Source organism: Podarcis muralis, chromosome 4 (assembly GCF_964188315.1).
Source record: "Podarcis muralis chromosome 4, rPodMur119.hap1.1, whole genome shotgun sequence".
Taxonomy (NCBI): Eukaryota; Metazoa; Chordata; class Lepidosauria; order Squamata; family Lacertidae; genus Podarcis; species Podarcis muralis.
Genome location: NC_135658.1, coordinates 23605487 through 23633287, shown reverse-complemented (window position 1 = coordinate 23633287; position 27801 = coordinate 23605487). Strand labels below are relative to the sequence as shown.

The 27801-nt window shown below is 42.1% G+C and overlaps 1 protein-coding gene across 1 annotated transcript in view; it reads right to left on the bottom strand.

Moving 5' to 3' along the window:
- Positions 1-27801, bottom strand: part of DDX10 (DEAD-box helicase 10) — a 171635-nt gene that overhangs the window by 94726 nt on the left and 49108 nt on the right. Inside the window, exon 13 of the mRNA XM_028726235.2 lies at positions 24794-25214. Within this exon, the coding sequence (XP_028582068.2) occupies positions 24794-25214 (421 nt within the window). The remainder of the gene's footprint in view (positions 1-24793; positions 25215-27801) is intronic.

Genomic DNA, 27801 nt, shown 5'->3' with positions numbered 1-27801 from the left:
GTCTGTTTTGTGCATCTATTACAAATTAATTTATAGAAGGAAACTATCATCTCATTAATTTCCTCACGTGCATTAAATATTGCAGCTACAGTCTTGTTCACATAGTACATATTACCCTTAAGCTTTGCATTTATTTTCTTGGGAGAAAAACTCTCAGTTTTAATCCTTCTTTCTCTCAATTTGGAAAGATGCTTTGTTGCTTCCACTGGCTTTTGTTTGCTTGTTTTTAAGACAGGATGCACAAACTGTGCTCCAAAACTTGAATGCAATGTATCAACCATTTTAGAGTTATTATTTTTAGTGCTGATTCTGATTAGGATTTCTAAAGCCGCTATTTCAACAAAAATGCAACACATTCTTGTTAACTGATCATTAATTATAAAGGTGAAGCATGCTTTCTTTCTTTTTTTAAGAAATAAGAAAATCAACATTGTTTTCTGGGTGCAGGACAGCTCGCCTGTGTACAGGGAAAACAAAGGGAAATGTACACTATTGGGTTGCCATGCAAGTATTCCAATAACAGCAATTTCTAAGTAAAACACTTAGATCACTGTGAGAAGACACAAGACAATACCTTTGTTACAGACATAAGACCCATCCAGGTGTTAAGATACCGTGTTGGTTTGTTTTTCAAGTATATCTAGCTGAAAATGCACACACAAGCCCTTTTCACTTTTAAATCGGTGCAGGATAAGCTACTACAGTGGTACCTTGGGTTACATACGCTTCAGGTTACATACGCTTCAGGTTACATACGCTTCAGGTTACAGACTCCGCTAACCCAGAAATAGTGCTTCAGGTTAAGAACTTTGCTTCAGGATGAGAACAGAAATCATGCTTCAGCGGCGCTGCGGCAGCAGGAGGCCCCATTGGTGCTTCAGGTTAAGAACAGTTTCAGGTTAAGAACGGACCTCCAGAACGAATTAAGTACATAACCAGAGGTACCACTATACAGAGTAGATGACAACGGTATTTAGCAAGATGAGGAAAGCCTTCAGCAACATGCAACAGCATCCAAGGAGAGTGTGAGCCTAAGTGTGGTGTCACCAGTATAAGAACTGAAATGTTCCGAACATAGGAATGTTCTGAGCTGTGAAGTGTTGGAAGAGCTGTTAAAATGAGTAGACCTGCACAATTCTACACATTTGTGAAATGTTAGAATGTAAAACTTTTCAAACAAAATCTCTGTCCTTCCATTCCTCCAACACATTTATTTGACTCGTTGCACGGCTTTTCCCACCTGCTGCCATGAGTTTCACCAATATTCCTGGAACATTTGCAGCAGAATAAATGCAGAAAGCGACTTCCCATTCTATGCTTTTAGCTCTAATAAAGCTAAGGCTTTGCTTGACAAGTTACTGAATTAAAAGAATTTCATTTTAAATAGCATCAAACTGCACAGCTTAGATTTTAAATTAAAAAGTGCACTTGAAACTATTGTTTCAAATTATTTCACTGAAAGGCTAATATATGATTCTATCTCCACTTTGAACAATTTCATACTACAGATTTTTTAAGCAGCACTTTCTATCAAAAGGAAGATACACTGGGTAATTTTAGATCAAGCATAATAATAATTCTTCAAGAGCCTGATGGAAGATTCTAAGTTGCATTTATCCTCTTACTTATGGTATGAGGATTTAATTTTGCTTGCCAAAAAGGGGAAAAAATCCATATTGGCTTCCTGAGGCCTCTTACAGTAGCATCTGTTAATTTATATCTGGACCAGATGCACAAACATTGCTTTGCATGTTTTTAAATCAGTCTGAATAGGCGTACATAATATACTCCAACGCAGAAACAAATTTTAATGCTTCCATTATGATCAAGCAAATTTATTTCCATCTACGTATGAAATGGGATTTTGCTATATTCTCTGCTGGATTTGGAACAAAGCTATTTGGAAAAAAAGAACAGATTCACATTTTAGGGAAATAACGGTTTCAGAAAATTAACCTTAATTTATTTGCACAGCAGCCTTGTATTTAACAACTTGCCTGGTAGCCATAGCCAATTCCATGAAGGCGAGCAAGCAAGCTGGCAGAGGACTGACAGATTGCTCTCACCCTCCTATGCCAGCCTGATTCATTTCTGTGTTCAGAAAAAAGCAGGCTACAAACCACTTATGGCGAGCCAATGATTTATTTATTTGTGCATGCCAGTCATTTTTGTGGGCATATTTACAAAGCTTTTGTGGCACAATCAGTGTCCACAAAACTGCATGCTCAATGTCATTTTAGATATTATAGTCCAAATTTTGCCTCTTTATAGATTTTCAGCCTGTCTCTTTGTTGTGGTTATTTGTTGGGTTTTTATATTGTACATTGTGTGAAAAATTTTGTTCACAAATCTGTACGCTGCCCTGGAGTCCTTTGATGAAGGTCATCTAGCCAAGGATTCCTAATGCCACCCATTGCATGGAATTCTAATCACCCAAATTTAATTAACTTTCCAAAGAAAATGATGGCTTCCGATAGCCTCTTTTCCCTGGCGCCTTCAAAAATACGAAGGAAGTTCTTCAGAGAAAAAGGAGCTCAAGAGAATTTGTTACAAACACTTAAGAACATAAAAGTCATGTTGGATCAACATAGGAAGATGCCTTATTCAGAGTCAGTCCATGGTCCATCTAGCTCAGGGCTGCCCACACTGACCAGAAGCAACTCTCCAAGGTTTCGGGCAGGGAACATTCCCAACTCAACCTTAAAATGCCAGAGATTGAACCAGGAGCCTTCTGCATGCAAAACAGATGGTCTACCTCTGAACTACAGCCTTTTCCTAGACCAAAGGTCACTGGAGTCCAGAATCTTGTTTCCAACACAGCCATCCAGAGCCTTTAAGAGAAACCTGCCAGGTTAGGCCAGCAAGGAACACATTTGCCAGTCCATTCAATAGCTGTACTAGTTACCTGTCTATTTCCTTATCCATTTGAAAGAGCATGCCTTTAAAAGTTCTAAACCATGGGTAGGCAAACTAAGGCCCAGGGGCCGAATGCGGCCCAATCGCCTTCTCAATCCGGCTGGCGGACGGTCCAGGAGTCAGCATGTTTTTACATGAGTAGAATGTGTCCTTTTATTTAAAATGCATCTCTGGGTTATTTGTGGGGCCTGCCTGGTGTTTTTACATGAGTAGAATGTGCGCTTTTATTTAAAATACATTTTAGTGTATCTTTCATCTTTGTTGGAAGCCGCCCAGAGTGGCTGGGGAAACCCAGCCAGATGGGCGGGGTACAAATAAATAATAATAATAATAATAATTATTATTATTATTATTATTATTATTATTATTATTATTATTATTATTATTATTATTATTATTATTAAAAAAATGCATCTCTGGGTTATTTGTGGGGCATAGGAATTCCTTCATATTTTTTTCCAAAATATAGTTCGGCCCACCACATGGTCTGAGGGACAGTAGACCGGCCCCCTGCTGGAAAAGTTTGCTGACCCCTGTTCTAAACTCTGTATATTAGAATTCTAGAATTGTAGCGTTGGAAAGGACCCTGAGGATTATCTAGTACTGCAGGAATAGGCAGCTGTCCCATGTAGGGATCAAACCTGCAACCTTGGCGTTATCAGCACCACACTCTAACCAACTGAGCTACAGTAATAATGGTTGCTCGGTCTACTATGACTCATTTTTCAGGTGCCCATGCTCACCATTTTACGGCATCTGCAACATCTCCCCAGCATTTCAAGAAGTACAAAGTCAGTTACATGCGGTGATTAAACTCAAAATATTAGAAATCAATGAACTCATTTAGAGTCCAGGCACTCGCTAAACACAGGAGACACTGAAGCTCGATGAAACAGATATGGCTGCTTGCAGCACTGTTATATCATCAGGCATACAGGTAGGCAAATAAGGGGCATTTGAAACTCTTAAGCATCTTACGTACTTCCCAACAGACCTGAACATTTTTATCACTGAGCGTTTTGGCATTTATGCAGAACAATTTTTTACTAGTGGAAGAAAAGCAAATGCAGCAATAAATATGTGATTATCCGAGAAACACAACTGCATCCATCACAAAGTAGCACAGCTATACCAGCTACAGACTCACTAAACAAACAGCAATAGCCACTAGCCCCTGCTTCGGCATACTTCTTCCTAAGCCTGCAGCCTCCTCTCTTCATTTATAACGATAACCTTCACGCTCTGATGTGGGGAATTTTTCACTTGGACACCCCTTGGCATTGCACATACGTGTTCAAGCACCTTTGGGGTTTCCAGAATTGCACCATAAAGCCTTCAATCAATAAGGTAATGCTTCCTTGACATTTTAATTAAAACGAAAAGGAGCGCAGAATACATAACATTCTAAGACGACGCTGCTGCAACAAATACATTCGGATGTCATGATCAGAGTCGAACATCATGAATCTCCTTGAATTCTTGTGAACTCCCTTTTCCTTTCAGTTTCATCATTAGACTCCTAGGACTCGCAGGTGTGCCTGCAGTCCTGAACTTGCTTAACTCAAAGTAATCCCCATGGAAACCCAAAAGGGACTTGTTGCTGAGTACAACAGGATTGTGCTTTTAGGCTCTCTTCTTATTTGTTTGACTACAATTTAATCTCATCTTACCATAGTAAGTACTTAATTCATTCCAGAGGTCCGTTCTTAACCTGAAGCACCACTTTAGTTAATGGGGCCTCCTGCTGCCGCCACACTGCTGGAGAACTATTTCTGTTCTCATCCTGAAGCAAAGTTCTTAACCTGAAGCACTATTTCTGGGTTAGCGGAGTCTGTAACCTGAAGCATATGTAACCTGAAGCGTATGTAACCTGAGGTACCACTGTACTTTCTCACTCTTTTTCCCTGTGAGGTCATCTAGCATTATGCCATTTTGTTTCCTCCCCCCATTCCTGCCTTCAGCCATTATGCTCTGCAATAACCCTGGTCTTCCTACATGTCAAGGTGATTTTCCCTCCATCCCGCCACTTCAAATGTCTCTTCTGTACCAATATGAATTCACTGGACCTCCATTGCCTCAGTTCTGCTGTGCTTCCTCCTACCAGTGAAGCCTCAAAACTGCGAGACACTTGAAAAGATACAGAGATATATTAAATAAGAACCGAGAAGTGCAACTGACATTACAAGAGGAAGGAAAACCAGATCACCATCTACGCTGCTCTATGTTTATGGTGGTTGTCTAAGGGGTTTTAAAACATGAAGCAAGCACCATAAAAAGAGCTTTGTTTACTATTATTATTCCCACCGTCATCCCAATGCACATCATTTGCATCACTGGTGCAAGATGCAACCCTTGCTTTTCCTCCTATCAATCTGTTCTGAATGACCTCAGGGAGGGGAAAAAACAGTATAGAAAACTATTCCTTGTCTGCTTGCCTACCCTGCTGCCTCAGACAAGCCTGTAGCAAATCAGCTGTCAAACTCAATTTTAGGACAGCTGTTAAAGTTACACTTTAATACACAGCTGGGCCTTCTAGCGTTTTTTTCAATCAGAAGCCCAAAGAGAAAACTTGCTTTGATTTTTTTTCTCTCCATCTGAAAAAGCATTTTCCAGAAGCGAGTAAAATATCTCCTCTTCAGCCCTGTGATAGAATTTGAAGCTTCTGATCATCAGTCTAGGGCTGCAACATTCTGAAAGTTAAGTGACCTTATAAGCAGTTTTGCAGCTTTTGCCCAGCCCATCTCTCACACGGCAGTTGGAGCAAATTCAAAAAGCTTTTATCATCTCACAGAATGTGCTGATTTTTTTCTTTTTTTTTTTCTTTTTTTGCCAATTCAGAGTACAAAGAAGTTAAGGATATAATGTTTTATTACCGACAAAAGGTGGAGGTTCTAAAGGCTAGGTTTCTAACTATGAAGGGGAAATGCCAGCACAGAAAGTAAAGGCGAAAACGATTTCCTCCATTTTAAAATCTTACTATCTTGACAGTTCCAAAAATTTCAAAAAATGTTTTATTCCACTTCCTTCTTTTTTTAAAAAAAAAAAAATATCACCTTGGCATTATGTGAGAAAGATTCCCCATGCCCCAAGGCAGCTACAACCATTATAAACATAAGATGTGCTGGATCAGACCAAAGGCCATCTAGTCTAGCATTCTGGGATTCCTAGCAAGTAGTATTCAGAGGCAGCGGGGATGGTACACACCCATCATGGCTAGCTAGCATGAAGTTGTCTACAACCCCTTTTGAGGCCATCCAAGTTGGTGACCATTGATGCATCTTGTGACAGTCAGTTCCTTGGTTTAACTATGTGCTGTGTGAAGAAGTGCCTCCTTTTGTCTAACCAAATATTGCCACATTCAGTATGACCCTGGGTTCTAGTATAATTGATGGTGAGTGTGAACTTCTCTCTAGCCATTTTTGCCCATAGAGCCAAAAGGTCGCCCGCGCCTTTGCTGTATGGTATAGCATTAAATGTGACATGTGCAGGTTTTTTTAATAAAAACAACAACACAACAACCCTACACTTTCCCTCCTAGTATCAGGAATGTGAGCCTTAAAGTGAATGGCGCCACTTCAAAGTGAAATGCCAGAGGAGGTCCACTGTTATGAGGGTTAAGCAAGTGAGTTTGTCAACCCTGCTGGTTAACAATTCCCCAGCTATTCTTTTTGCAGTCTAACTTCTTATGAAGAAACAGATGAAGAGCAGAGTGTGAGTTCTGCTGATGGAGACAGGAAGGAGGGAGCAAGATGCATCTCTCTGCTCTCAATGACCCATTCTCCCACAAAGACATGCAGGAGGGGACGCACATTCTGATCCTGAGGGGGAATAGACTTTACCTACTCAATCCTATCTACATCACTTCCCCCACCTCCCCTTATTCTTAGTCGGACAGATGGGAGAAAGTACTGAACAGCTGCTGCAGAAATTTCTGCATCTAGCATTGGGTTTTCATATGGAAATAAAATTGCTGAACGATGCTATGAAAAGCTGGCTACTGAGCATAGGCTTACCTAGGACAATCTTGGCTTTCCCCCAAAAATGGATTTAATGGCAACTTGAAAAGTTCTAAATTTGTAAGTGAATGTGGTTCTTTGGAAAGGCTAAGTAGTCCGGCAGGTCAGCAAATTAATTCAAACAGATGAGGAAACAGGGTCAATTTCAATTCATCTCTGAGCAACCTGCTGACCTTATGACAACTATAAATCGCAACTTTATTATCCCCACAATCCTATTAAAGTGGAAGGACACAATTTCCTCATGTGCTGTGAGTTTATGACTAAGAAGCAGTGTTAGAAACTCAGATATATAACGTAATAGTCAAACAGCACCTTAAACCTAGGTTATGGCCGCCACAATGTCTAAGCACCTTGCCTTTTTACAATCAAAATAATAATTATGGTGATGATGATGATGATGATGATGATGATGATGATGATGATAGGCATGGTTTGAACCCAACCTCCTTCTTTAACCATGGTTTACTTCAGGTACATCTCCCAAGACACCAGAATACAAAGGCATGTGTCAAGAGCAGCTGGACAACAACATGAACATTGGAGAAACATGCCATGGTTTTGTGTGATAGACTGTGTTCATTTCTGTGTTCAGAGCAGCTGTCCACCAAATCCAATTGGTATGCCGGCTGAAACCCTACCTGCCCACAGACTGTCTCACCAGAGTGGTACAAGCTCTGGTTATCTTCCACTTGGACTACTGCAATGCACTCTACATGGGGCTATCTTTGAAAGTGACTTGGAAACTACAAATAATCCAGAATGTGGATGCTTGACTGGTGACTGGGAATGGTTGCTAAGGAAATAAACAACTATTTGACTTTTAGAAGACAACTGAAATGTTTTACTGTGTTTTTAATATTCTGTTGGGAGCCACCCAGAGTGGCTGAGGCAACCCAGTCAGATGGGCGGCATACTAATAATAATAATAATAATAATAATAATAATAATAATAGTGGTTTGTTAATCAAACAGTGGCTTAGTGTTATGTGTGAACCAAGCCACTGGCAACCTTAATGCAGCTGGAAGCAGAGACAAAAGGGTAGGGAAACAGATACACAAGAACAAGAACAATTATTTCACATTACAATCTCACCATTTGGTAGATTATTTTGTTAGTAAAGAATATCTCTATCACCTCTAGGTACCGTATTTTTTGCTCTATAAGACTCACTTTTTCCCTCCTAAAAAGTAAGGGGAAATGTGTGTGCGTCTTATGGAGCGAATGCAGGCTGTGCAGCTATCCCAGAAGCCAGAACAGCAAGAGGGATTGCTGCTTTCACTGTCTAGCGATCCCTCTTGCTGTTCTGGCTTCTGAGATTCAGAATATTTTTTTTCTTGTTTTCCTCCTCCAAAAACTAGGTGCGTCTTGTGGTCTGGTGCGTCTTATAGAGCGAAAAATACGGTATTTATTTAACAATTGCAAGCCATTTTTTTTAGTTTGATTAGGAACCTTTACATACAAAAAATGAGAATACTTGGAAAAGGGTTCTCTTATTAAGGAAGGATGCCTTCGTTCAAGAGCGAGTTTCAGAACTGCTCGTTTCCCAAGAGCGCAGCTCAATTTACATTTTCTCCATGGCCAAGTGTCAAAGTGGCAATGTTCTGTAAAATTTAAATAGCTGCCCTACAAAAGCTCAAAGCGACAGAATTTACCCGAGGCTGCCTAATAACGTAACCACAACTTGGGCTGCATTAGACAGCTGACCCTTAAATTATCCTGTGTGAACTCTCACTGCAAGTCAAGAATAGAGCTGTGGTTAAGTGAAGTCGAAGTAAAGGGGCGAGCAATGTTTTACAAACAAAAACTTATGTATTTAATATTTTTTAGGTATGACTAACCTGCAAAACAAACAAACAATAATGTGCTTGCTATGTGGAAGAGCCAGATTCTACTCCAAGTATCAAGACAGATTTCAGCTTCTTGTTTTCAACATAAATTATATTAAACTAAAAACTGGTGCCCCTGTAACACTTCCCAATTCCACTAACCAGGGAGCTGGAACTTGATGTTTGTGGCAAATATTATGTTTCTAACCGCAAAAGTAGGAACACACCACTGACTGACGGGGTGTGGAAGAGAAAACTCCAAGCCCTTGCAGTAAGATTTCTTCCAGGCCCAACGCATCTGCAAAAGGGCAATTGGAGGTATCCCCTAATTTTCCTGCCACTGTTATGCTGGAGACATTTGCCAAATTGTTTTGCTCCAATATTAGCTTGATGAATGCTACTCCAAGCAACAGAGTGGCTTAAAAGTGTAGAGCTAAACCCAATTTTCGACTTCACAGTTTTAAATAGCTGTGTCTTCTGATGAGGGCATTTCCACAAAGTTCCTAGTTATATGATGTGTGAAATCTTAAATGTAACTGACATTCATGGCTCATGCTTTAAGAAAATGAAGCCCAAGGGTGAAAGACAAGGGTCAAGGGGAACTGTAAATATGGAAGTGTTTTTTAAAAAGCACTTTATAAAAATGGCATCAAGAAATTCTTATTAGCTGCCCCTCACTTGACTCCGCATATAGGTTACTTCAATTTGCAATTGGGGAAGCAAAATAGACTCTTTCATACGCAAGCTTCTTCCTACGCTGAGTTTATTTTGTCATCCTCTCAGGCAACCCAATCTCTGTATTTACTGCAAAATAAACGCTTATGATATAATAATGCATACACTTTTCCTGCATAGATATTGTCTAATGACTTTTAAAATAAATTTTATAAGTTGTGTGTCCTTGTTTCTCAATTTGCTCCTTTTACACGGTTTTGTGTATACTGTGGTACAGTTTATGCATTGTGACTTGCCGTTATTTTTATTGATTATAGTTAGTACTTATTTATTGTGACTGTAAAGAGTGAATTTCTGTTTAATTATTATATGCTGATATTTTTATTTTATTGTGTGCTATTATGTTCTAATGGAGTATCAAATATTACTGTATCTGATATAAGTTGTTTATTATAAAGTTATGTTTTTGACTTTTTGTATTGGATCAGACTGTTTTAAAGGGTGTGTTGTTGTAAATGTTGTTTCTTCAGCTTGCAAACCACCTTGTGTACAGTAATGTAAAAAGGCGGTATACAAATTAAAAGTTAAATGAAAATGAAATGGGGGAAAAATGATTTGGGGGTAGGGCAGCAATGCACTCAAAAACTTTGGGCAGTATCCAATGCTGCATGAGTTCTGTTCCAATTGTGCCATGGGACTTCCCCTTCCTCTTCCTACATGTAAGGTAAAGGTAAAGGTACCCCTGACCATCAGGTCCAGTCGTGACCGACTCTGGGGTTGCGCGCTCATCTCGCTCTATAGGCCGGGAGCCGGCACTTGTCCGCAGACAGCTTCCGGGTCACGTGGCCAGTGTGGCTAAGCCGCTTCTGGCGAGCACACGGAAACGATGTTTACCTTCCCGCCGGGTAGCGGTCCCTATTTATCTACTTGCACTTTTACGGTGCTTTCGAACTGCTAGGTTGACAGGAGCTGGGACCGAACAGCGGGAGCTCACCCCATCACAGGGATTCGAACCGCCGACCTTCCGATCGGCAAGTCCTAGGCTCCGTGGTTTAACCCACAGCGCCACCCGCGTCCACTTCCTACATGTACCCCCCCCAAAAAAAATGTTCCTGAGGGTTCTCCAACCCTCTTGAACAGATTTTGAGAAGGCATGGGTGAGCTGCAGAAGAAAAGAAGGGGAAACCTCCATTGTGCAAGCAGAAGTCTGTTGCACAAGTAGAATGACAACGCTGGATGCGACCCTAAGGCATTTGTTGTAAACTAATTCAGAAGCCTAGTGGGACTAGGTTCAGCCGGTTATATATTTTAAATAAAACTAGTAATGAAGGGAACAGTTAAAGGCTACAGTAAGAGACTCGATGTATCTTTATTCCAAAGAAAAGGATGAGCATTCTCTCTCTCTCAATGATACACCAATCTAAAAACCGGTGCGGCACTGGAATGCAATAATGCATCTGCTTCACTCACAAATATCACTGGGGGGGGGGGGTGTCATCCAGGAATCAGAAACTGATGCAAGGGTAGCTTGACTACCAGAACCGAAAAATCAGGGGAGATTACAATCAGATAAAAGGCCCAGTTGTGAGTGTCGGATGAAAATACTGAGTGCCCCATTTGTCATTTTACGAAGCCAGTTTTGCAGGAAAAAATGCTTTTAGCGTGCTTTGGTCTAGGTCAGAAATTATAATTTCTGTGTGAATTGCAGGCACGCAAGGTCAACCACACTTCTACTTTTTTCGCCCCCCAAAATCACTAAGGGTGAGCAAGGAAGATGTCTAAGAACAGAGCACAGTTTATTTCCATCATACCTATTTATCCCTTGCTGCTGTGGCTGAGCTTATTAAAAACGATACGTAACCAAGAAGGACATTTCGGCAAGTATATTTGCAAGGTTAAAGCAGATCTGTTTTTAAATCAGCTTAATAAACAAGCTGAAGTTTTCAAAGGCGTACTGACTCAGCGACGTTCTCAAAGACATTGGGGAAGAACAAATTGCAGCGGAAGGAAATATCTTTTACAGCAGAAACGCCGCTATCTGCACACAAATAGTTAAATCAATTTTGGAATAAAGGAACATGTTGCAGCGGGCGTGGAACTGCTGCGGAAACCAGCCCCCCTCTTCCCCCACGTAACATATAGGTTTCAGTTACTGTTGTGTGTATTTTCTCACTCCACCAGGAAATACGGGGCACAATGAATGGCCCACAAAGGAAGGAAGGGACATGGGGGTGACATTTTCAGTAGCAACCCCATGTGTGCCACAGTATGTGGCTTCCCCCTTGGCCAGTCGAATCCCTAGTCCCATTACCCAGAACTCCTGGTGCTCTCCCCTCTGATAGAGGGGATAGGCTATCTTCCTTATGAAGGAAGGCTTAAACAGCTGCCCAATTTTAGCCTGGTGGGAGATGTGACACTGGATTATGAGCTAGTGGGTTTCCGGAGGCAGGAGTAAGCAGAATTGTAATTGCCCCCAACTACGGAACAAGCCAAGTACAATATATAGGCGTCCCATTAATCATCACTAAGCAATTAAAAAGTAGCACATTAATTGTCCTCTTGTGTTATGGTGTGATGCACTCGCTACAGTAATTTACTGAGACATTAGCACGATTCGGCTGCAATGCCACATTAAAAGTGAGAACAAGAACACATATTAAAACCTAGGTCCCCAAAGTGGGGGGGGGGATCCTCATTTGTTCCTTACACGACCATCTAAATATTAGACAATAGTAATACATTTGAAACAACCTAGCAGATTGAATTATGGTACTTAAGGAGACTCTTAAGAGTCCCATGGACTGCAAGAAGATCAAACCTCTCCATTCTGAAGGAAATCAGCCCTGAGTGCTCACTGGAAGAACAGATTGTGAAGCTGAGGCTCCAATACTTTGGCCACCTCATGAGAACAGAAGACTCCCTGGAAAAGACCCTGATGCTGGGAAAGATGGAGGGCACAAGGAGAAGGGGACGACAGAGGAAGAGATGGTTGGACAGTGTTTTCGAAGCTACCAGCATGAGTTTGACCAAACTGCAGGAGGCAGTGGAAGGCAGGAGTGCCTGGTGTGCTCTGGTCCATAGGGTCACAAAGAGTCGGACGTGACTAAACGACTAAGCAGATGGTATATACTACTTGTGAGCAACCTAAATCAAGTCTATATATCTCATTTCATTCATTGCTAATATCCTGCTTTTCCTTTGCAAGTGAAGTCCAAATCTGCTAACAGAAAGCAATTTAACCAAAAGCAACTCAATTAATATAAAATATGAGAATGAACGTTTCTTTCTCTCAAAACAAGTTAAAGCCAAATTCATGTCAAAACAGTATCAAAAATACAAACTAATTGAACAACAAGAGTTGTTCTTCTGAGTTTGATGTCCCAACCCACATCTCTATACTTGGCCTCTTTGAACAACGATGGTAGCTGATTTCACTACAGTATATGGATTTAATGAAATGGAAGTATCACACCTTAAGGCCTTTGAGGGAATACAGTTTTTTGTAGTATCTTGGACACGTTTGCAAAGTGTTAAGAGAAGAATAAATAACAGAATGGGATCCCATGCCACTGGGATCCCATATCGTGACTTGCTTTAAGCTTCTGGAAGCAAATGACGGACCAACGGCGGAAGATTAATGCCTGACTAGATGGGCCTTCATTAAATGCAGTAAGGCAATTTATACATACTTATTCCTTAAATCCCAACTGTGGTCATAAACAGGTTATTCCGAGCTAATTATTATTCCATCTACAAGATACAATGATTTTTCCAACTAAGTTCTACTCAGAGTTAGATCCACTGAAATCATTGTACCTAAGTTAGCCATGTTCATCTGCAAACATTGGATGCAACCTGTCATACAGGGAACAACCATTTTGCAGACCACCGTCAATGTGTGAGCTGCTTTGGGCCACAGAAGGCAGAGGAATGGGGCAGGGGCAGAATGGGCTTATGCACGACTGCTGATGAATGATGACCCAGAATACAACCAACTTGCAAACACAGAGTTGCCTGTAATTTTGAACTATTTTTCAAAACCTCAGTCATTAAGAAGTCACATTCTTATGTTTTTAACGATGTCTAGATGTACCACTCTCTTTCAGTCTCTCTCTCACATACAAAAACACCTGATGAATTATTACCTGAAATAATCTTTTTCCATCAGCTTGCAGATAACATTCTTAAAAGCTTTATCTAATCTGACAGCAAGTATCTGCTCCCCAGTAGGAACTGAACCTCTCTACAAAGGACACTACACAGCTTGAGAAATACTTTGATAAAAGATATCAAAAAAAATTTAAATTAAATATGAATTATTCTTTCCACATCATAAGAAGCAAGAAATGCTAGGCTGATTGTAAGATCAATTAACACTGCTGGCCAACCAAGCATCTAACAGCATGGAGGAGAGAGAAAAATAAACCTCTAAACTATCTACCAATCCATCCATCTATTTCTACAAACTTTTTGCAGGTAGCATGGTTCAAAGCAGCCAGCTTTAACAAGCTCCCTTTCTTGAGAAAGATGAAGCAGGAATGCCTAAAATATCAGATCAAAAATGAAAGGGGGGGGGGGACCAACACTGATGGTTTGAAAGATGGAGATGCATTCTAAGGAGGATTTTTCTTGAAGTAGAGGGAATTCATTTCCCTGTAGACGGGGCTCATTAACCTGGAAAAGTAGTGGTCCACCTAGGAGAAGGAAAACTCTGACCTTAAACCTCCACTGTCTTGCAGCTATATGCATTTGTAGGAAAGGCTTTGGGAGTAAATCCTGAGGAATAATCTCTATCCACTGCCTTGCAGGACATCTTCGGGAGAATAAAAGGTCAAGGAGTAAACACTACATAAATCTGGAGAGGATATTGGGACAGAGTGACTTTTGCAGCTGTTGTTAAAGTTGCAAAACAACAAAGCACAGGATGGAGCGATGGAGAAATTTCTGAAACAACAATAGGATATCAGCTCGGCCCAAGGCATGCTGGATAACAGCAACAACTGGGGGAAAGAAAGACATAATATCTTACAAGTACAGGAATACAGTGGTACCTTGGGTTAGGAACTTAATTCATTCCGGAGGTCCGTTCTTAACCTGAAACTGTTCTTAACCTGAAGCACCACTTTAGCTAATGGGGCCTCCCGCTGCTGCTGCGCCGCTGCTGCGCGATTTCTGTTCTCATCTTGTAGCAAAGTTCTTAACCCGAGGTACTATTTCTGGGTTAGCGGAGTCTGTAACCAGAAGCGTCTGTAACCTGAGGTACCACTGTAAACACCATGGACAGAATAATTGCCACACACAGGAAGAACAAGGATATAGTTTGAGTTTCTCAGTTGTAGCTTTATAAATCATTTAATGTGTCAACACGAATAGAAGCTATTAATATTGCAGTTGTTGTATAAGGGATTATTATTATGACTGGAATGTAATGGAAATTAATAAGTTTTTGGAACACAAAAATAAAGCAAATAATCAATCCATCAAATCTAGCACGTGGGGGGCCAACTTTATCTAAATTATATAATTCGGTATTTGAACGATTGGTATTAATAATTGTATTATAAATTGGTATTGTTATAATGAGGATATTATTGGATTGCAATTGAAAACTGATAAAAATTATTATTAAATCTGGAGTGGAGTCCATGAGGCGGTTGGATGGTGCCTTGTTCACCTCCTTCCGACAACTCCTGCAGACAATTGTGTGCCAAATGTTCTGTTTTGCTTTCCTTCGGATTACATCAACAAGGCCGAAACGGGGGGGGGGGGTGCCTTGTCATCTGGGCTCACTGCCCAGGCTTGCACCCCAGAGAGTTCACTTCAGTGCTTCTAATGCAGTAGAAACATCGCAGAAGATAGCAATCAGAACAGTATGGTAGAATGTGGTGCTGATGACCAATACCAAGATGAAGGCCTGTCAGGCTTGTGAGTTGAGAATGCTGCTTTGTGGAAATGAGTCTTGGGCAACTTACGCCCGCCAGAAGCGAATCCTCAATGACTTCCATCTCCACTGTGTCAGGAAGATTTGAGGCACCACGAGGCAGGACAGGGTCTCAAACAAATATGTGCTCTTCCAAAGCCACCTTCCCAGCATGTTCACACTTCCTCCTCAATGATGTCTAGGCTGGCTTAGCCATGTACAGTGGTACCTCTGGATACGAACGGGATCCGTTCCAGAGCCCCATTTGCATCCAGAAGCAAACATAACTAGCGATGGCACGTCTGCGCATGCACGCGTCACTTTTCGCCACTTCTGCGCATGCGCGTGAGGTCATTTTGAGCGTCTGCACATTCGCGAGCGGCGAAACCTGAAAGTAACATGCTCCGTTGCTTCCGGGTTGCCGTGGAGCGCAACTCGAACGCGCTCAACATGAAGAATATTCAACCCGAGGTATGACTGTACATAGAATGGAAGATGGCAGGATCCCCAAGCTTTAGAGGAAGCTGGCTCCGGGCACCAGGCCTGTTGGCAGACCAACTCTGTGTTATAACGATGTCTGCAAACATGACCTGAAGGCTGGCAACATTAACTCTGCCTTGCAGATGACCACAGTGCCTGGAGAAAGTCAGGTTGTTTGCTGTGTATCCACAGCAATGACCAGAGGAGAAATGACTGCCAGGAGGAGCGCAGAGAAAAGAAACAATATGATGCACCTGCACCAGCGAAATCGGACACTTTCATCTGCTCCAGCTGCAATAAAACATGTCTCTCCCGTATTGGTCTCTGCAGCCACAGCAGGCGCTGGAACTCTCCAACAGTTTGACTTCACCCCTGAAGGCACTCTCTTCCACTGCCTCTTAACACAGATGGATGCCAACAGATTGCTGTGTACAACCTGAGGTTTAAAAGCTACACGCCGATGTGGCAGGCTGAGATTCTGCCTGCTTTGAAAAACAAAAATCACTTGCCTTGTTAGATTGTATGCCCAATATTTAAGCCAACAATTTCTCTCTTTTCATTATTCCATCAAAATACATCACCAACTCCTACTCTCTCTTTCCCATATTTAATAGAGTTATAGAAAGTCTGTCAAGGAAATACGTGTTTCGTAAGTTTTTTAAAGCTTTATTTAATTGGTAGGGCTGTCTTCATCACATTTTCCCCATTCAACATTTCAATTAGTTGCTCCTCTTGCTCGAGTCCTACGTATTCCTCCTACATACTGTTGTTGCATCCTTTGCCCCACTCACTGCATATTTAAAAGGCCGTGAGGCTTTGTATTCCTATCATTACTTCTTCCTAGTAATTTCCCTTGCCATTTTAAAAATCCACCACCACTGTTATACTTCTACCCATAGACTCTTATATAAATAGCATTAAGGTCCTCCACAAGTGAGGACAAATCCTAAGGTTTACCACTTATTCAGAAACGTAGATCCCACTTACACTTAGCATCAGCTGTGTGGGTGCTGCTGTGTCCAAGGTTGCTGCGATGCTGGTCAAGGAGGGTGCGTGTTTGGTTCTGGCAGTTTCTATGTACAATGCAAGTAGCAGAACTCTGAAAGGGCTTGCTGCCACTTGCATGGTATGTCAAAATGGCATCAGGACGAACCAAAGTGTGGGGGGGGGGACTTTACGTGGCTTTGAAAGTACGTCCGTTCATTAGTTATTCTCCTCCTGAGACTTTCCGAACATGTCCAAGAAACTACCAAAACCTAAATTCTATTAAATGCTCTAAAGGTGTGACAAATGCATTTCACCGAGAAAAAGTGGGTTACTGAAGAACCAGGGTCAAGTTGTTATAATGCTGTCACCATGATTCTTTAGGGCGACTTCTATTCTCTATAATGGAGTCTGTGAAAGGCTCTGATTGAGCACTGTGAGAACAGGATGCTGGGCGAGATGGGCCAGGTTCCTACACATAGTAAAGGTAAAGGGACCCCTGACCATTAGGTCCAGTCGTGACCGACTCTGGGGTTGCGGTGCTCATCTCGCTTTATTGGCCGAGGGAGCTGGCATACAGCTTCCGGGTCATGTGGCCAGCAGGACTAAGCTGCTTCTGGTGAACCAGAGCAGCGCACGGAAACACCGTTTACCTTCCCACCCGAGCGGTACCTATTTATCTACTTGCACTTTGACGTGCTTTCGAACTGGTAGGTGGGCAGGAGCAGGGACCGAGCAACGGGAGCTCACCCCGTCGTGGGGATTCGAACCGCCGACCTTCTGATCAGCAAGTCCTAGGCTCTGTGGTTTAACCCACAGCACCTACACATACGACCTCCCAAAAAATGAACTCAGGGAAGTATTGCCGGCATCCGTCTGTCTCGAGAGACAATGGAATGGCCATTGGGAGTAAAGTCACGCCGATGTGAGAATTACAGCGCATGCTGTGGCTGTAGAGGCCGATATGGGAGAGACATGTTTTGTTGCAGCTGGGGCAGATGAAGGCATCTGATTTCGCTGGTGCAGAGGCACCATGGTGTTTCTTCTCTCTGCGCTCTTCCTAGCAGTCATTTCTGACCTGGTCACTGCTATGGATACACAACCTGACTGTCTGTCTCTAGGCACTATGGTTGTCTGCAAGGGATTCCCGCATGGAAGGGTAGGGGGGTGGAACCACATCAAAGAGGGGAGCATGACTCCTTTTTTATTTGATTATCCACCTTATTCAGATGAGTAACCCTCAGCGCTTTCGCTTCAGACCATAAATCTTCTGGGTGCAAACTATGTTCTATACAACCACCACCATTCTGAAAGCTTACTTTTGTTACTAGCTGGCGACCGCCTCAATTTACTAGTCTTGGAACACTAGTTTCAATGTGAAATTACCACATCCTGCCACATGCTCCTCCATCCCCTCAAGAGCTTGAAACAGAGCTGAGGATATCTGCCTGGAGCCTTAGACCCCTCCTGATGGCTCAGCTGTAACTGCATCTAACTACCAGGCCATAAAAAATTCAAGACAGATTCTTTTTGCTAACATTTTACTGTTTGAGTGATTTGTACTTTTTAGGAAATAAAACACTCCATTATAATTTCAATTTAGCATAAAAAAGCATGACAACAACAACAAAAACACTCTGTAGATTTTCAGCAATGCAAGAATTCCTCTAATTAAAACAGCACAGCCGCAGAGCTACCTTTTCAAAAGAACAAGTTCTCCTTTTTGCAAAGCCCACATAACAAATTCTACTTTTATGGAACTTGTGTGTTCTTGTAGAGTTTTCAAAAGAGGAAACGAATAGGTCCATTAGGAATCATTCAATGGAAAGTTATAAGCAAGCAGCATTTCCAAGCAAACTACTGAACATCAACAACTGTATTTTCATCACTTCGATTTCAATCAGTGATTACTGACATTGTGTGAATTGGCCTTCCCAAAAGCAACACCTCTCCATGCCACCTCAGACACAATTAACAACCAATCATTCTGTATAGTCATCAAGCTGATGTTCATGTTGATGTCCAAGCAACAGACATCAGCCCGGTTTCCACAAAATGGGAAACCGTGAATTAACATTACAAGGATGAGCCAAGCCTAAACTCAAGGAAATCAGAAACTTATGCTTCTGTTTTAGATTAACTACAGTTGAGGTTGGGGTGTAATGTTAATCTTAACTGTGGTTTGTTGTCAGCTTCTTAAAAACTATGGCTTGTAGTTTGTTCATTTAAACAGTTAAGATTTAAATAGTTCATTTAAATAATTAAGATTAAATACAATTTGTCGGATTCAGGTAACAAGGCAACCTATAGTTAATGTAAAATGGAAGCAAAAGCTTTGGAACTCCTCCTCTTCCCTGAGGAGAGTGAACAAACTAAAAGTTCCTTGCAACTCATCCTTGTCGCACTAAACCAGGGGTCGGCAACCTAAGGCCCATGGGCCACAAGTGGCCCACGGGGGTCATTTAACCAGCCCATGGATGCCTGCCGCCCACTAGGGGATCTCCGCAGCCCGCTTGTTCGGCTCCCGTGTGCCGCGCTAAACCGGTGCGGAGCAGAGCAGGGACCGCCTTCTGCGATGCTGGCCAGCTTCCCAATGGCTGCAGGAAGCTCCTGCAGCCAATGGGAAGCTGTGCGTGCCTCCTCTGTGCCGGAAGAAGTGCCGGAAATAGTGTTTGCACATGCATGTGCACACACACTCCGGAGCCCACTGCAGCGTCTGCAGGACCGTGAACCGGCCCAAGCCACAAAAACTTTGCCGACCCCTGCACTAAACTATGGGTTGGTGTTACATCCAAACCACTTTACTGCCTTTGTTGTTGTTGTTGTTGAGTCGTGTCTGGCTCTTCATGACCCCATGGACCAGAGCACGCCAGGCACTCCTGTCTTCCACTGCCTCCCGCAGTTTGGTCAAACTCATGTTTGTAGCTTCGAGAACACTGTCCAACCATCTCGTCCTCAGTCGTCCCCTTCTCCTTGTGCCCTCCATCTTTCCCAACATCAGGGTCTTTTCCAGGAAGTCTTCTCTTCTCATGAGGTGGCCAAAGTATTGGAGCCTCAGCTTCACAATCTGTTCTTCCAGTGAGCACTCAGGGCTGATTTCCTTAAGAATGGATAGGTTTGATCTTCTTGCAGTCCATGGGACTCTCAAGAGTCTCCTCCAGCACCATAATTCAAAAGCATCAATTCTTTGGCGATCAGCCTTCTTTATGGTCCAGCTCTCACTTCCATCTTTCCTGCCTTACTATGTCATTTAAGACAGAAGTAGCTGATCCCCCACTTACAGCATTCAACCTCAGCTTTAAACCTGTCCCCCAAGACTTCAGACCCTTCTCCCTTCAGTCACAGGTCTGTCTCTACTCTAACAGGCCAAGTACAAAGCCACAGTTCTGGTCTTCATTTGCAGTTTCAAATAAAGGGAGAGAGGGAATGCAAAAAAAGAGGGGAAAGGGCACACAGTAGTTCAGAGAAATTTAAAGGACTGGCTGAAGCTCTGTGACTAATAAAATAGTTCATTTTATTTGAACTGTCTCTTTCCATATGCATTCTAACCTTAGCTGTCAACTTAAATAAATTCAACATTCAATAACACAGACAAGTAGTTCTAAGAAAGTCACATACCTTTTATAAACTCCAATTTGTGATAGACTTGGACAGTGCAGTTTAAGTAATCACATTTCCCTTATTACAGGAAAATGAAGTCAGTCAGCACTGCGATCTAAAGGCAAAGTCCTTGAGATAAATCCACTATAGAAAAAAGGCGATATTTTCAGATGAGGGGAAATGAAACTGATGTAAGCAATTCCTAGGGTCATTATTACCTAAATTTTGAAGAACGGACATAACTAATGCTGTAAAGATCCACAGCCTGAAAACTAGGGGTGATTAGGGGGCCCAGCTTGGAGCAGGCAAGGAAGATGGGGAATTTTCCTTCTGGCTGCCTCTTGCTTCCTTCAGAAAAACTATGATATGGGGTTTGGAGTTTATTTTGTTTCTTTGTTTACTTGTTGGTTCTACTTTTTAGTATTATGTAAATTAACTATTACACTATCACAACTACTTAAAATTGAACTGGAACACTTTTAAGGGCTCTTTGTAAGTAAGCTGGCCAACTGTAGAACTTCCTGACACATAACAACCAACATGAAATAGAGGAAATAGCTCTCCTTTTAAACAAAGAAGCACTTTCCAAATCCATATAAAGACAAAATTCTGCTTTTCTCAGCAGACTATCAGAACAATGGCAACCCACAATAGTGTTGACTTCAAGACCAATTCCAACAGATTGTTGGTGGGGAAAGATAGCACAGACTTTTAAAAAACCCACAAAATAAATAAAGCAACTTGTTGCTTCCATGACAACTTAGTAAATGAGATGTCAATGTAAGAAAAATATGTGCCAAATGGAACTGATTTTTCTTAAAGGCTAAAAATAGAAGAAGCTAGTTTTGACATGCAGCATTATCTCTGCAATTTCTCTTACTTCTGAAAGAAGTGTCAAGGCTCTCCACCTGACTCCACTCTGCAATGTAAAAATTACCTCATGGGCCAGACATTTCGTGAAAAATCACTGAGGAAGATACCACATATTTACCACATTATGTTTCCCTGTTCTGAAGTTTTAATTCGGAGGAGGGAAATGTTTTTAACCCAGCAGACCAGATCTTTACCTCCCACTACTTGGCCAGATTTGACAAGCTGGTGGAACCGCTCACTTGCCAATCAACTGGTATTACAGTGGTGCCCCGCAAGATGAATGCCTCGCGAGACGAAAAACCCGCTAGACGAAAGGGTTTTCCGTTTTTGAGTTGCTTCACAAGACGATTTTCCCTATGGGCTTGCTTCGCAAGATGAAAACAGCTTGCGAGTCTTGCGATTTTTTTCCGCTCCCCCCCCCCCTTTTTCTAAGCCGCTAAGCCGCTAATAGCCTTTAATAGCCGCTAAGCCGCTAAACCGCTAATAGCGCTAATCTGCTAAACCGCTAATAGGGTTGCTTCGCAAGACGAAAAAACCGTTAGACGAAGAGACTCGCGGAACGGATTATTTTCGTCTTGCGAGGCACCACTGTATAATGAGATCAGGTGATTGACAGGTGAGGCGTCCTACCCACCTGTTAAAGTTGACCCCTGGGGATGAGGGGAAGATGGTGACCAAGTGTGATACCCAACATGATATCAGATGCAAGGGAGGCAGGTATGGTTTAGGGAAAACAGTCTCACGGGTCAAATAGGGAAGGCTGGTGGGGCAAATGTAGGCTACAGGATTGAGATGAAGATTCCCCATCCCTGTTCAATAAGGTAAATAGGCTCCTCCCGATATCTGTATTCTCAATTTCTCACCCCTACCTTAGATAGGCATAGGTTCAGATGACTACGTCATTCATATGAAAAAGGGAGAGGGAAAAGAGGGTGGGAGACACCAAGTACAAGCCCTCCCCCCCCCCCAAAGTGGCAAGCCACAAAATGATACTATGGTAAAATGTCCAGCAAGTTTCAGATGAAGCGTTCCCCAGGTGCACAAAAAATATCAATTTATTGTGCGATTTCCACTGAAAAACTCTCTCGAGCTTATTAGATGCTGGTTTTCTGGAACTCAAGTAACTGAAACATTTCCAGGGACATGTGTTGAGCCTGTTGCATTATTAAAGTTGCACTTATTTATTTATTTTCAGTACCATTCTGAACCTTACTTCATTCCATGCTCTCATTCATAGGAGGCAAGCACCCAAAAGCTAAGCCAAACTCTCCCATAGTAAAAAGCCATAAAGAAAATGAGTTTCTTCCTTAATCCTTCAGTGCAAGCTCATGAGCTGAACCTTTCTGGCCTTTTATGTATTTCATAATACGTATTTTCCCCATTTAGACAATTATTTTTTCTCAGCGAAGATGATTCCATGCACTCATCTACCTCAAGAAAAATAAAGCGGGTCAATGTTCTCACCAATGCATATCGCCAATTAAAACTTTTCAAAAGGGAAGAATAAAGGAATCGCAAGTTGAAAGCACAAAGTACAACTTATGTTGTACGCTTTTTATGCATCAAATCTACAGTGCCTATTTTTCTCTAATGAAACAAAAGCTGTATCATCTCTTCATTCTTAAAGCAATACCAAGATCCAAATATCTACGAGAGTGCTGAAATAGGAGAATATAAACCTTTAACACTGTGCTTTAATAAGCAATATGCCACCCGGTTATTGGAAGAATTCCTGAAAGCCAAAGCCTTGGAAAAAACAAAGTCTATGATGAATACTTATATTAACACAAATAACATTTTGAGATGTTATACCACATAATCGAGCTGTTGGAAAGAGTAAAAAAAGAAAAAAAGGTACCCCAGGAGGCACTGATGGTCCGCAACTTGGATGGCTTTAAAAGAGGATTAAACAAATTTATGGAGGGCAATTCTATCCATGGCTACTAACCATGATGGCTGTGTTCTACTTCCACTGTCCGAGGCAGTATGCTTATGAGTACCAATTTTCGGAAGTAGAATTAGGGGAGAGTACTGCTACATTCATGCCCTGCTTGCTGGCTCCCCACAGGTATTTGGTGTTAGTTTCTGTGTGTTGCCACTGTGCAGTGCTCTTGGAGTCACAGGACTCTGTTTACATTCCTGGGATTCCAGACTGTTGGAAGTCTCACAGAAGACAGGAGACGGATGTGATGTTACTGGTTTCCTCTTCCTTTGTTTTTCAGTTGCTCTCTGCTCTCACAGAGAGAGCATGTTTATTTCTTTTCTGTTTGCGTAGTTAGTAATAAAGGCTTTGCAATGTAGCGCACTGTGAGAACAGGATGCTGGACTAGAGTGACCACTAGTGTGATCCAACAAGCTGTTCTTATGATTTTCCTCACAACTCTTCCTCTTGGCCACTGGGAACTGTCATAGCCAAATGCTGGATAATATGGATTACATGCAAGCAGCGTTTCCCTAGGAGGCCTCAGTGAATAGGTTTTGCTTCTGCTCAGGGGCTGGGTTGGCTGGATGCCATGAGATTAGAGAAATTATTTTTAGAGCCATATTAGCCAACGGCCTGGATAGGAAGGTGCTTAGGTAATGTGCTTCCAGGATGGAATGCTCCCAGAGTTCCTAAACCATAACTTTGTGAGGAACCTGATATTTTTTGAGGTGGGGCAGGGAAAAGGAAGTTTCTAGCCCACTAAAGCAATGAAGTTTGACTTGAAAGTAGTAGGTGATACTGTAGCCTTTGCTACTCTGATTAGCACATGCAGAATGAAGTCATCAAAATGAGAAAATATATGCAAATCTTACTAGTCTGAATGATTTATATAGGTCACCAAATCCAGCTTTTCACAGAGAAAAATCTGAGTTGTCTTACACACACACAGTTCATGTGTCAGTGCCCACAGAAAACATTTTGAACAAAGAAACTAAAAGTGTTTGGAAACAAGCACTTCTGGATGTGTTGGGGGGGGGGGAAGGCCCATGAGCATCATTCTCGATTTGTAATCTGTAGAGATGGACAGAGCAATGTCTGCTTTGCATGTTCCCAATTATAAGTTCATTCAGTGATGTTTCAAGGAACTTTAAAGGGGGGAAAATGCACTGAAATTTGCACTTGAAAATACATTTGCCCATATTATATGCTTTTTAAAAAAGATGGGCTTGCACCACAAAACCCAGAGATGTGGGCAATCTGAAGGACAGCTGTGTATCTACTAGTCCGGTGAACGCAATTTTGGTCAATCTGCTTTCAAATGCAGACCAAATTAAATTGTCCTCCATCCCTAATAACCTGTCGAATGGTCCTTCCAATTATATCTGTGGTTTCCTGTACACATGCAAAAACAGGCATGGGAGATACTTCCCTGTTCTGGCCTACAACTCCCATTAGCCCGGTCAATAGTCAGGAATGTTGGCAGATGTATGGAGGGCACCATGCCGCCTAACTCTGAGTTACATCAACAACAATAGCAACAAAATCGAACTTTTAAGGAAAGGGGGGGAAACTTACTGGTGCTACTTTTTCTCCTGGTTCCAAGCCAAAGACATTCCGCCGTTTCACCGTCAGCACATCGAGATCCTTAGCGTCATCGTCATCACTATCGCCCTCTTCAAAGAACTGCAGGCGTTCAGCTTCCGAACCCTTGACCGCTATGGGCTCCTCTTCAGTCTCGGTCTGAGTCTGTGATGCGTCGTCCTCGGTTTCGCTATCTTTGCTGGAGAGTGCTATGTCCTCATCTCCTCCCAACACGGCCGTTTCGCTGAAGAGTGCTCTGCATTTCTCTACATCATCGTTGCTTACAGAAAAAGGGGCATTTTGGGGCTCATCTGTTTGCTGCAATGGTCTTTCTTTTTCAGGCTCATTCTCAGGTGTTTTCTTCTGCAACTTCTGAAGAAATCGTACGCGAGGGGCCACTGCAAGCCCGAGGGAGCTATAAAAACAGAGACGCATAATACTTAGGCTCAAAATGCATTCTTCTACGTTACAGCAGGACTTCCCAAACTTGAGACTCCAGCTGTTTCCGAACTACAACCATCATCCCAAACTAGCAGGACCAGTGGTCAGGGATAATGGGAATTGTAGTCCAAAAACAGCTGGATACTCAAGTTTGGGAAACCTTGCATTAGAGCACATAAAAGAAAACTCTCACCAGTACGCATGGCTTTTTTATAATTTATTTCTGTAACAACGTCAGGACTTCTTTACTGCTTTCAACCCTTGACTTGGTTTTTGGTGCCCTGGTTGAAACACTAACTAGGTGTCTGTGTTCATATCAGGAATGGGGAACCTGTGGTCCGCCAGATATGGCTGGACTCCAACTTCCATCAAACCTGACCTCTGGCCATGTCCAACAACAGGTCCCTCATCCCTGCTTTAAATGCTAGAGCAGTTTCCCAAACTTGAGTCTCCAGCTGTTCTGGGACTATAACTCCCATGATCCCAAACTAGAAGGACCAGTGGTCAGGGATGATGGGAACTGTAGTCCAAAAACAGTGAGAGAACTGTCACTGTTACAGGCCCTACACAACACTTACTCTACACCTGTAAGAAATCAGTATTTTAGTGTGGCAACACCTACACTTTGGAACTCCCTGTTTTATTGATAATTTTAATGTTTCATGTTATATTGTTGTAATTCACTCAGAAGTTTTCTTACAACCAAGCAGCGTATAAATCTTGTTAAGTAATATAAATGCCCTTCTCCTCCACTGCTCTCATCCAAGATAACATAGAAGAACATCGAGAAGCCCTCTGCTGGATCAACCAAAAGCACATCTTGTGCGATATCCACTTCTCACAGTGGCCAACCAGATGCTTATGGGATGCCTACAAGCAAGACAGGAGTGCAACAGCTCTCTCCCTATTTGTGATTCCCAGCAACCGATATGAGACAGATTACAGTGGTACCTCGCAAGATGAATGCCTCGCAAGACAAAAAACTCGCTAGATGAAAGGGTTTTTTGTTTTTTGAGCTGCTTCGCAAGACGATTTTCCCTATGGGCTTGCTTCGCAAGACGGAAACGTCTTGCAAGTTTGTTTCCTTTTTCTTAACACCGTTAATACAGTTGCGACTTGACTTCGAGGAGCAACTCATAGAACGCGGTGTGGTAGCCTTTTTTGAGGTTTTTAAAGACTTTGGTGATTTTTGAAGCTTTTCCAAAACTTTCCCGACACCGTGCTTCGCAAGACAAAAAAAATCACAAGACGACAAAACTCGCGGAACGAATTAATTTCGTCTTGCGAGGCACCACTGTAATCATAACTATTCAGTTGATCATCTGTTTGTACTCCATTTCCCCCTTCAAACAGAAGCTCAACAGCTATCATCATACAAAAGCAAAATACAATTGCAGAGGCAAAACAATATGAAAAGTTACCCCTGCAACAAAAATTCTAATAAACCCACAAATTTAATTCAACACCGATATATCTGATGACACAAAAAACAAAAACAATAGGCATGGAGATGATAAAGTACAACTCATGTTTGAGCTAAAAATACACACGAATATCTCTGCTTCAGCAGGTAATATTCTAACTATGTTAAGGAGACAAATTCATCCTCGAGCCAGCAGAAGTGAAGAAAAGAACAGGGCACAGCCAATTAGTGCAGATGTAAAGAGCTCCCCAAACCCCTTCTTGTGAACATAATTCTTCCTTTCATCACACAAAATGAACCTTCCTATGAAATGTGCACACAGACATACCATTATCTTACACATTACCTTTTTTTAATGTGCAACCAAAAAGATTTAGCATTCACACAGGCAGTCCAGCTGTTATCAAAAACCCAATTTACCTTAGAATGTTAAGACATGAAGCAGCCACAGTGCAAACCATTGCTAATGGATACTTGCGAAGCAAAGATTCATGTCCAGCGTAAGGTGCAGGGCTGACTCCTCTTGGATACCTGAGTCCAAAAGGGTCTGGGCATATTCAATCTTAACTGCATGGTGCAGGGAGGGAGTGACAGCTTGCTCTTTCACTTCACAAAGGCAAATATTGGCAGGCTGAGTGGCTTTTTCTCCCCCCCCCCCCCGCCCCCCGGCTTCAGGTCCAATCACTCCCATTGCAGATTTCTTCCCAAGGAATACTTATTTATATACTTTATATGCTCATTTATACTTCTGAATCGAGCCCAGAAACAAACCAGCAGTCCATGAAGTTGTTCTAAGACTAATGAGACATATGTTTTTGGCCACTGGTCCCAGTTAGTAGCCTAGCAGCTTTACTTGGGACTGAACAACCTTCAAATGCACCCCAGCGTAGAACACATTACAGTAGCATCTGGCACTGGCTTTCAACTGGTCGGCCGTGACTCAATAGCTGCCCGCAGCCTCATCCAAGGTGGGTTGAAGCAGGAGCACTACCACCAAGCAAATACATGCATCTTAAAGATTAAGAGATGGGACCCCAAAGGCATGTTTGGGTTAAAATTGAATCCTGGGTCTGAAAAGGTTGGACACCTGACCTGGAAGTCACCAGAGCATGGATAACCATGGCCAGTCAATCTCTCT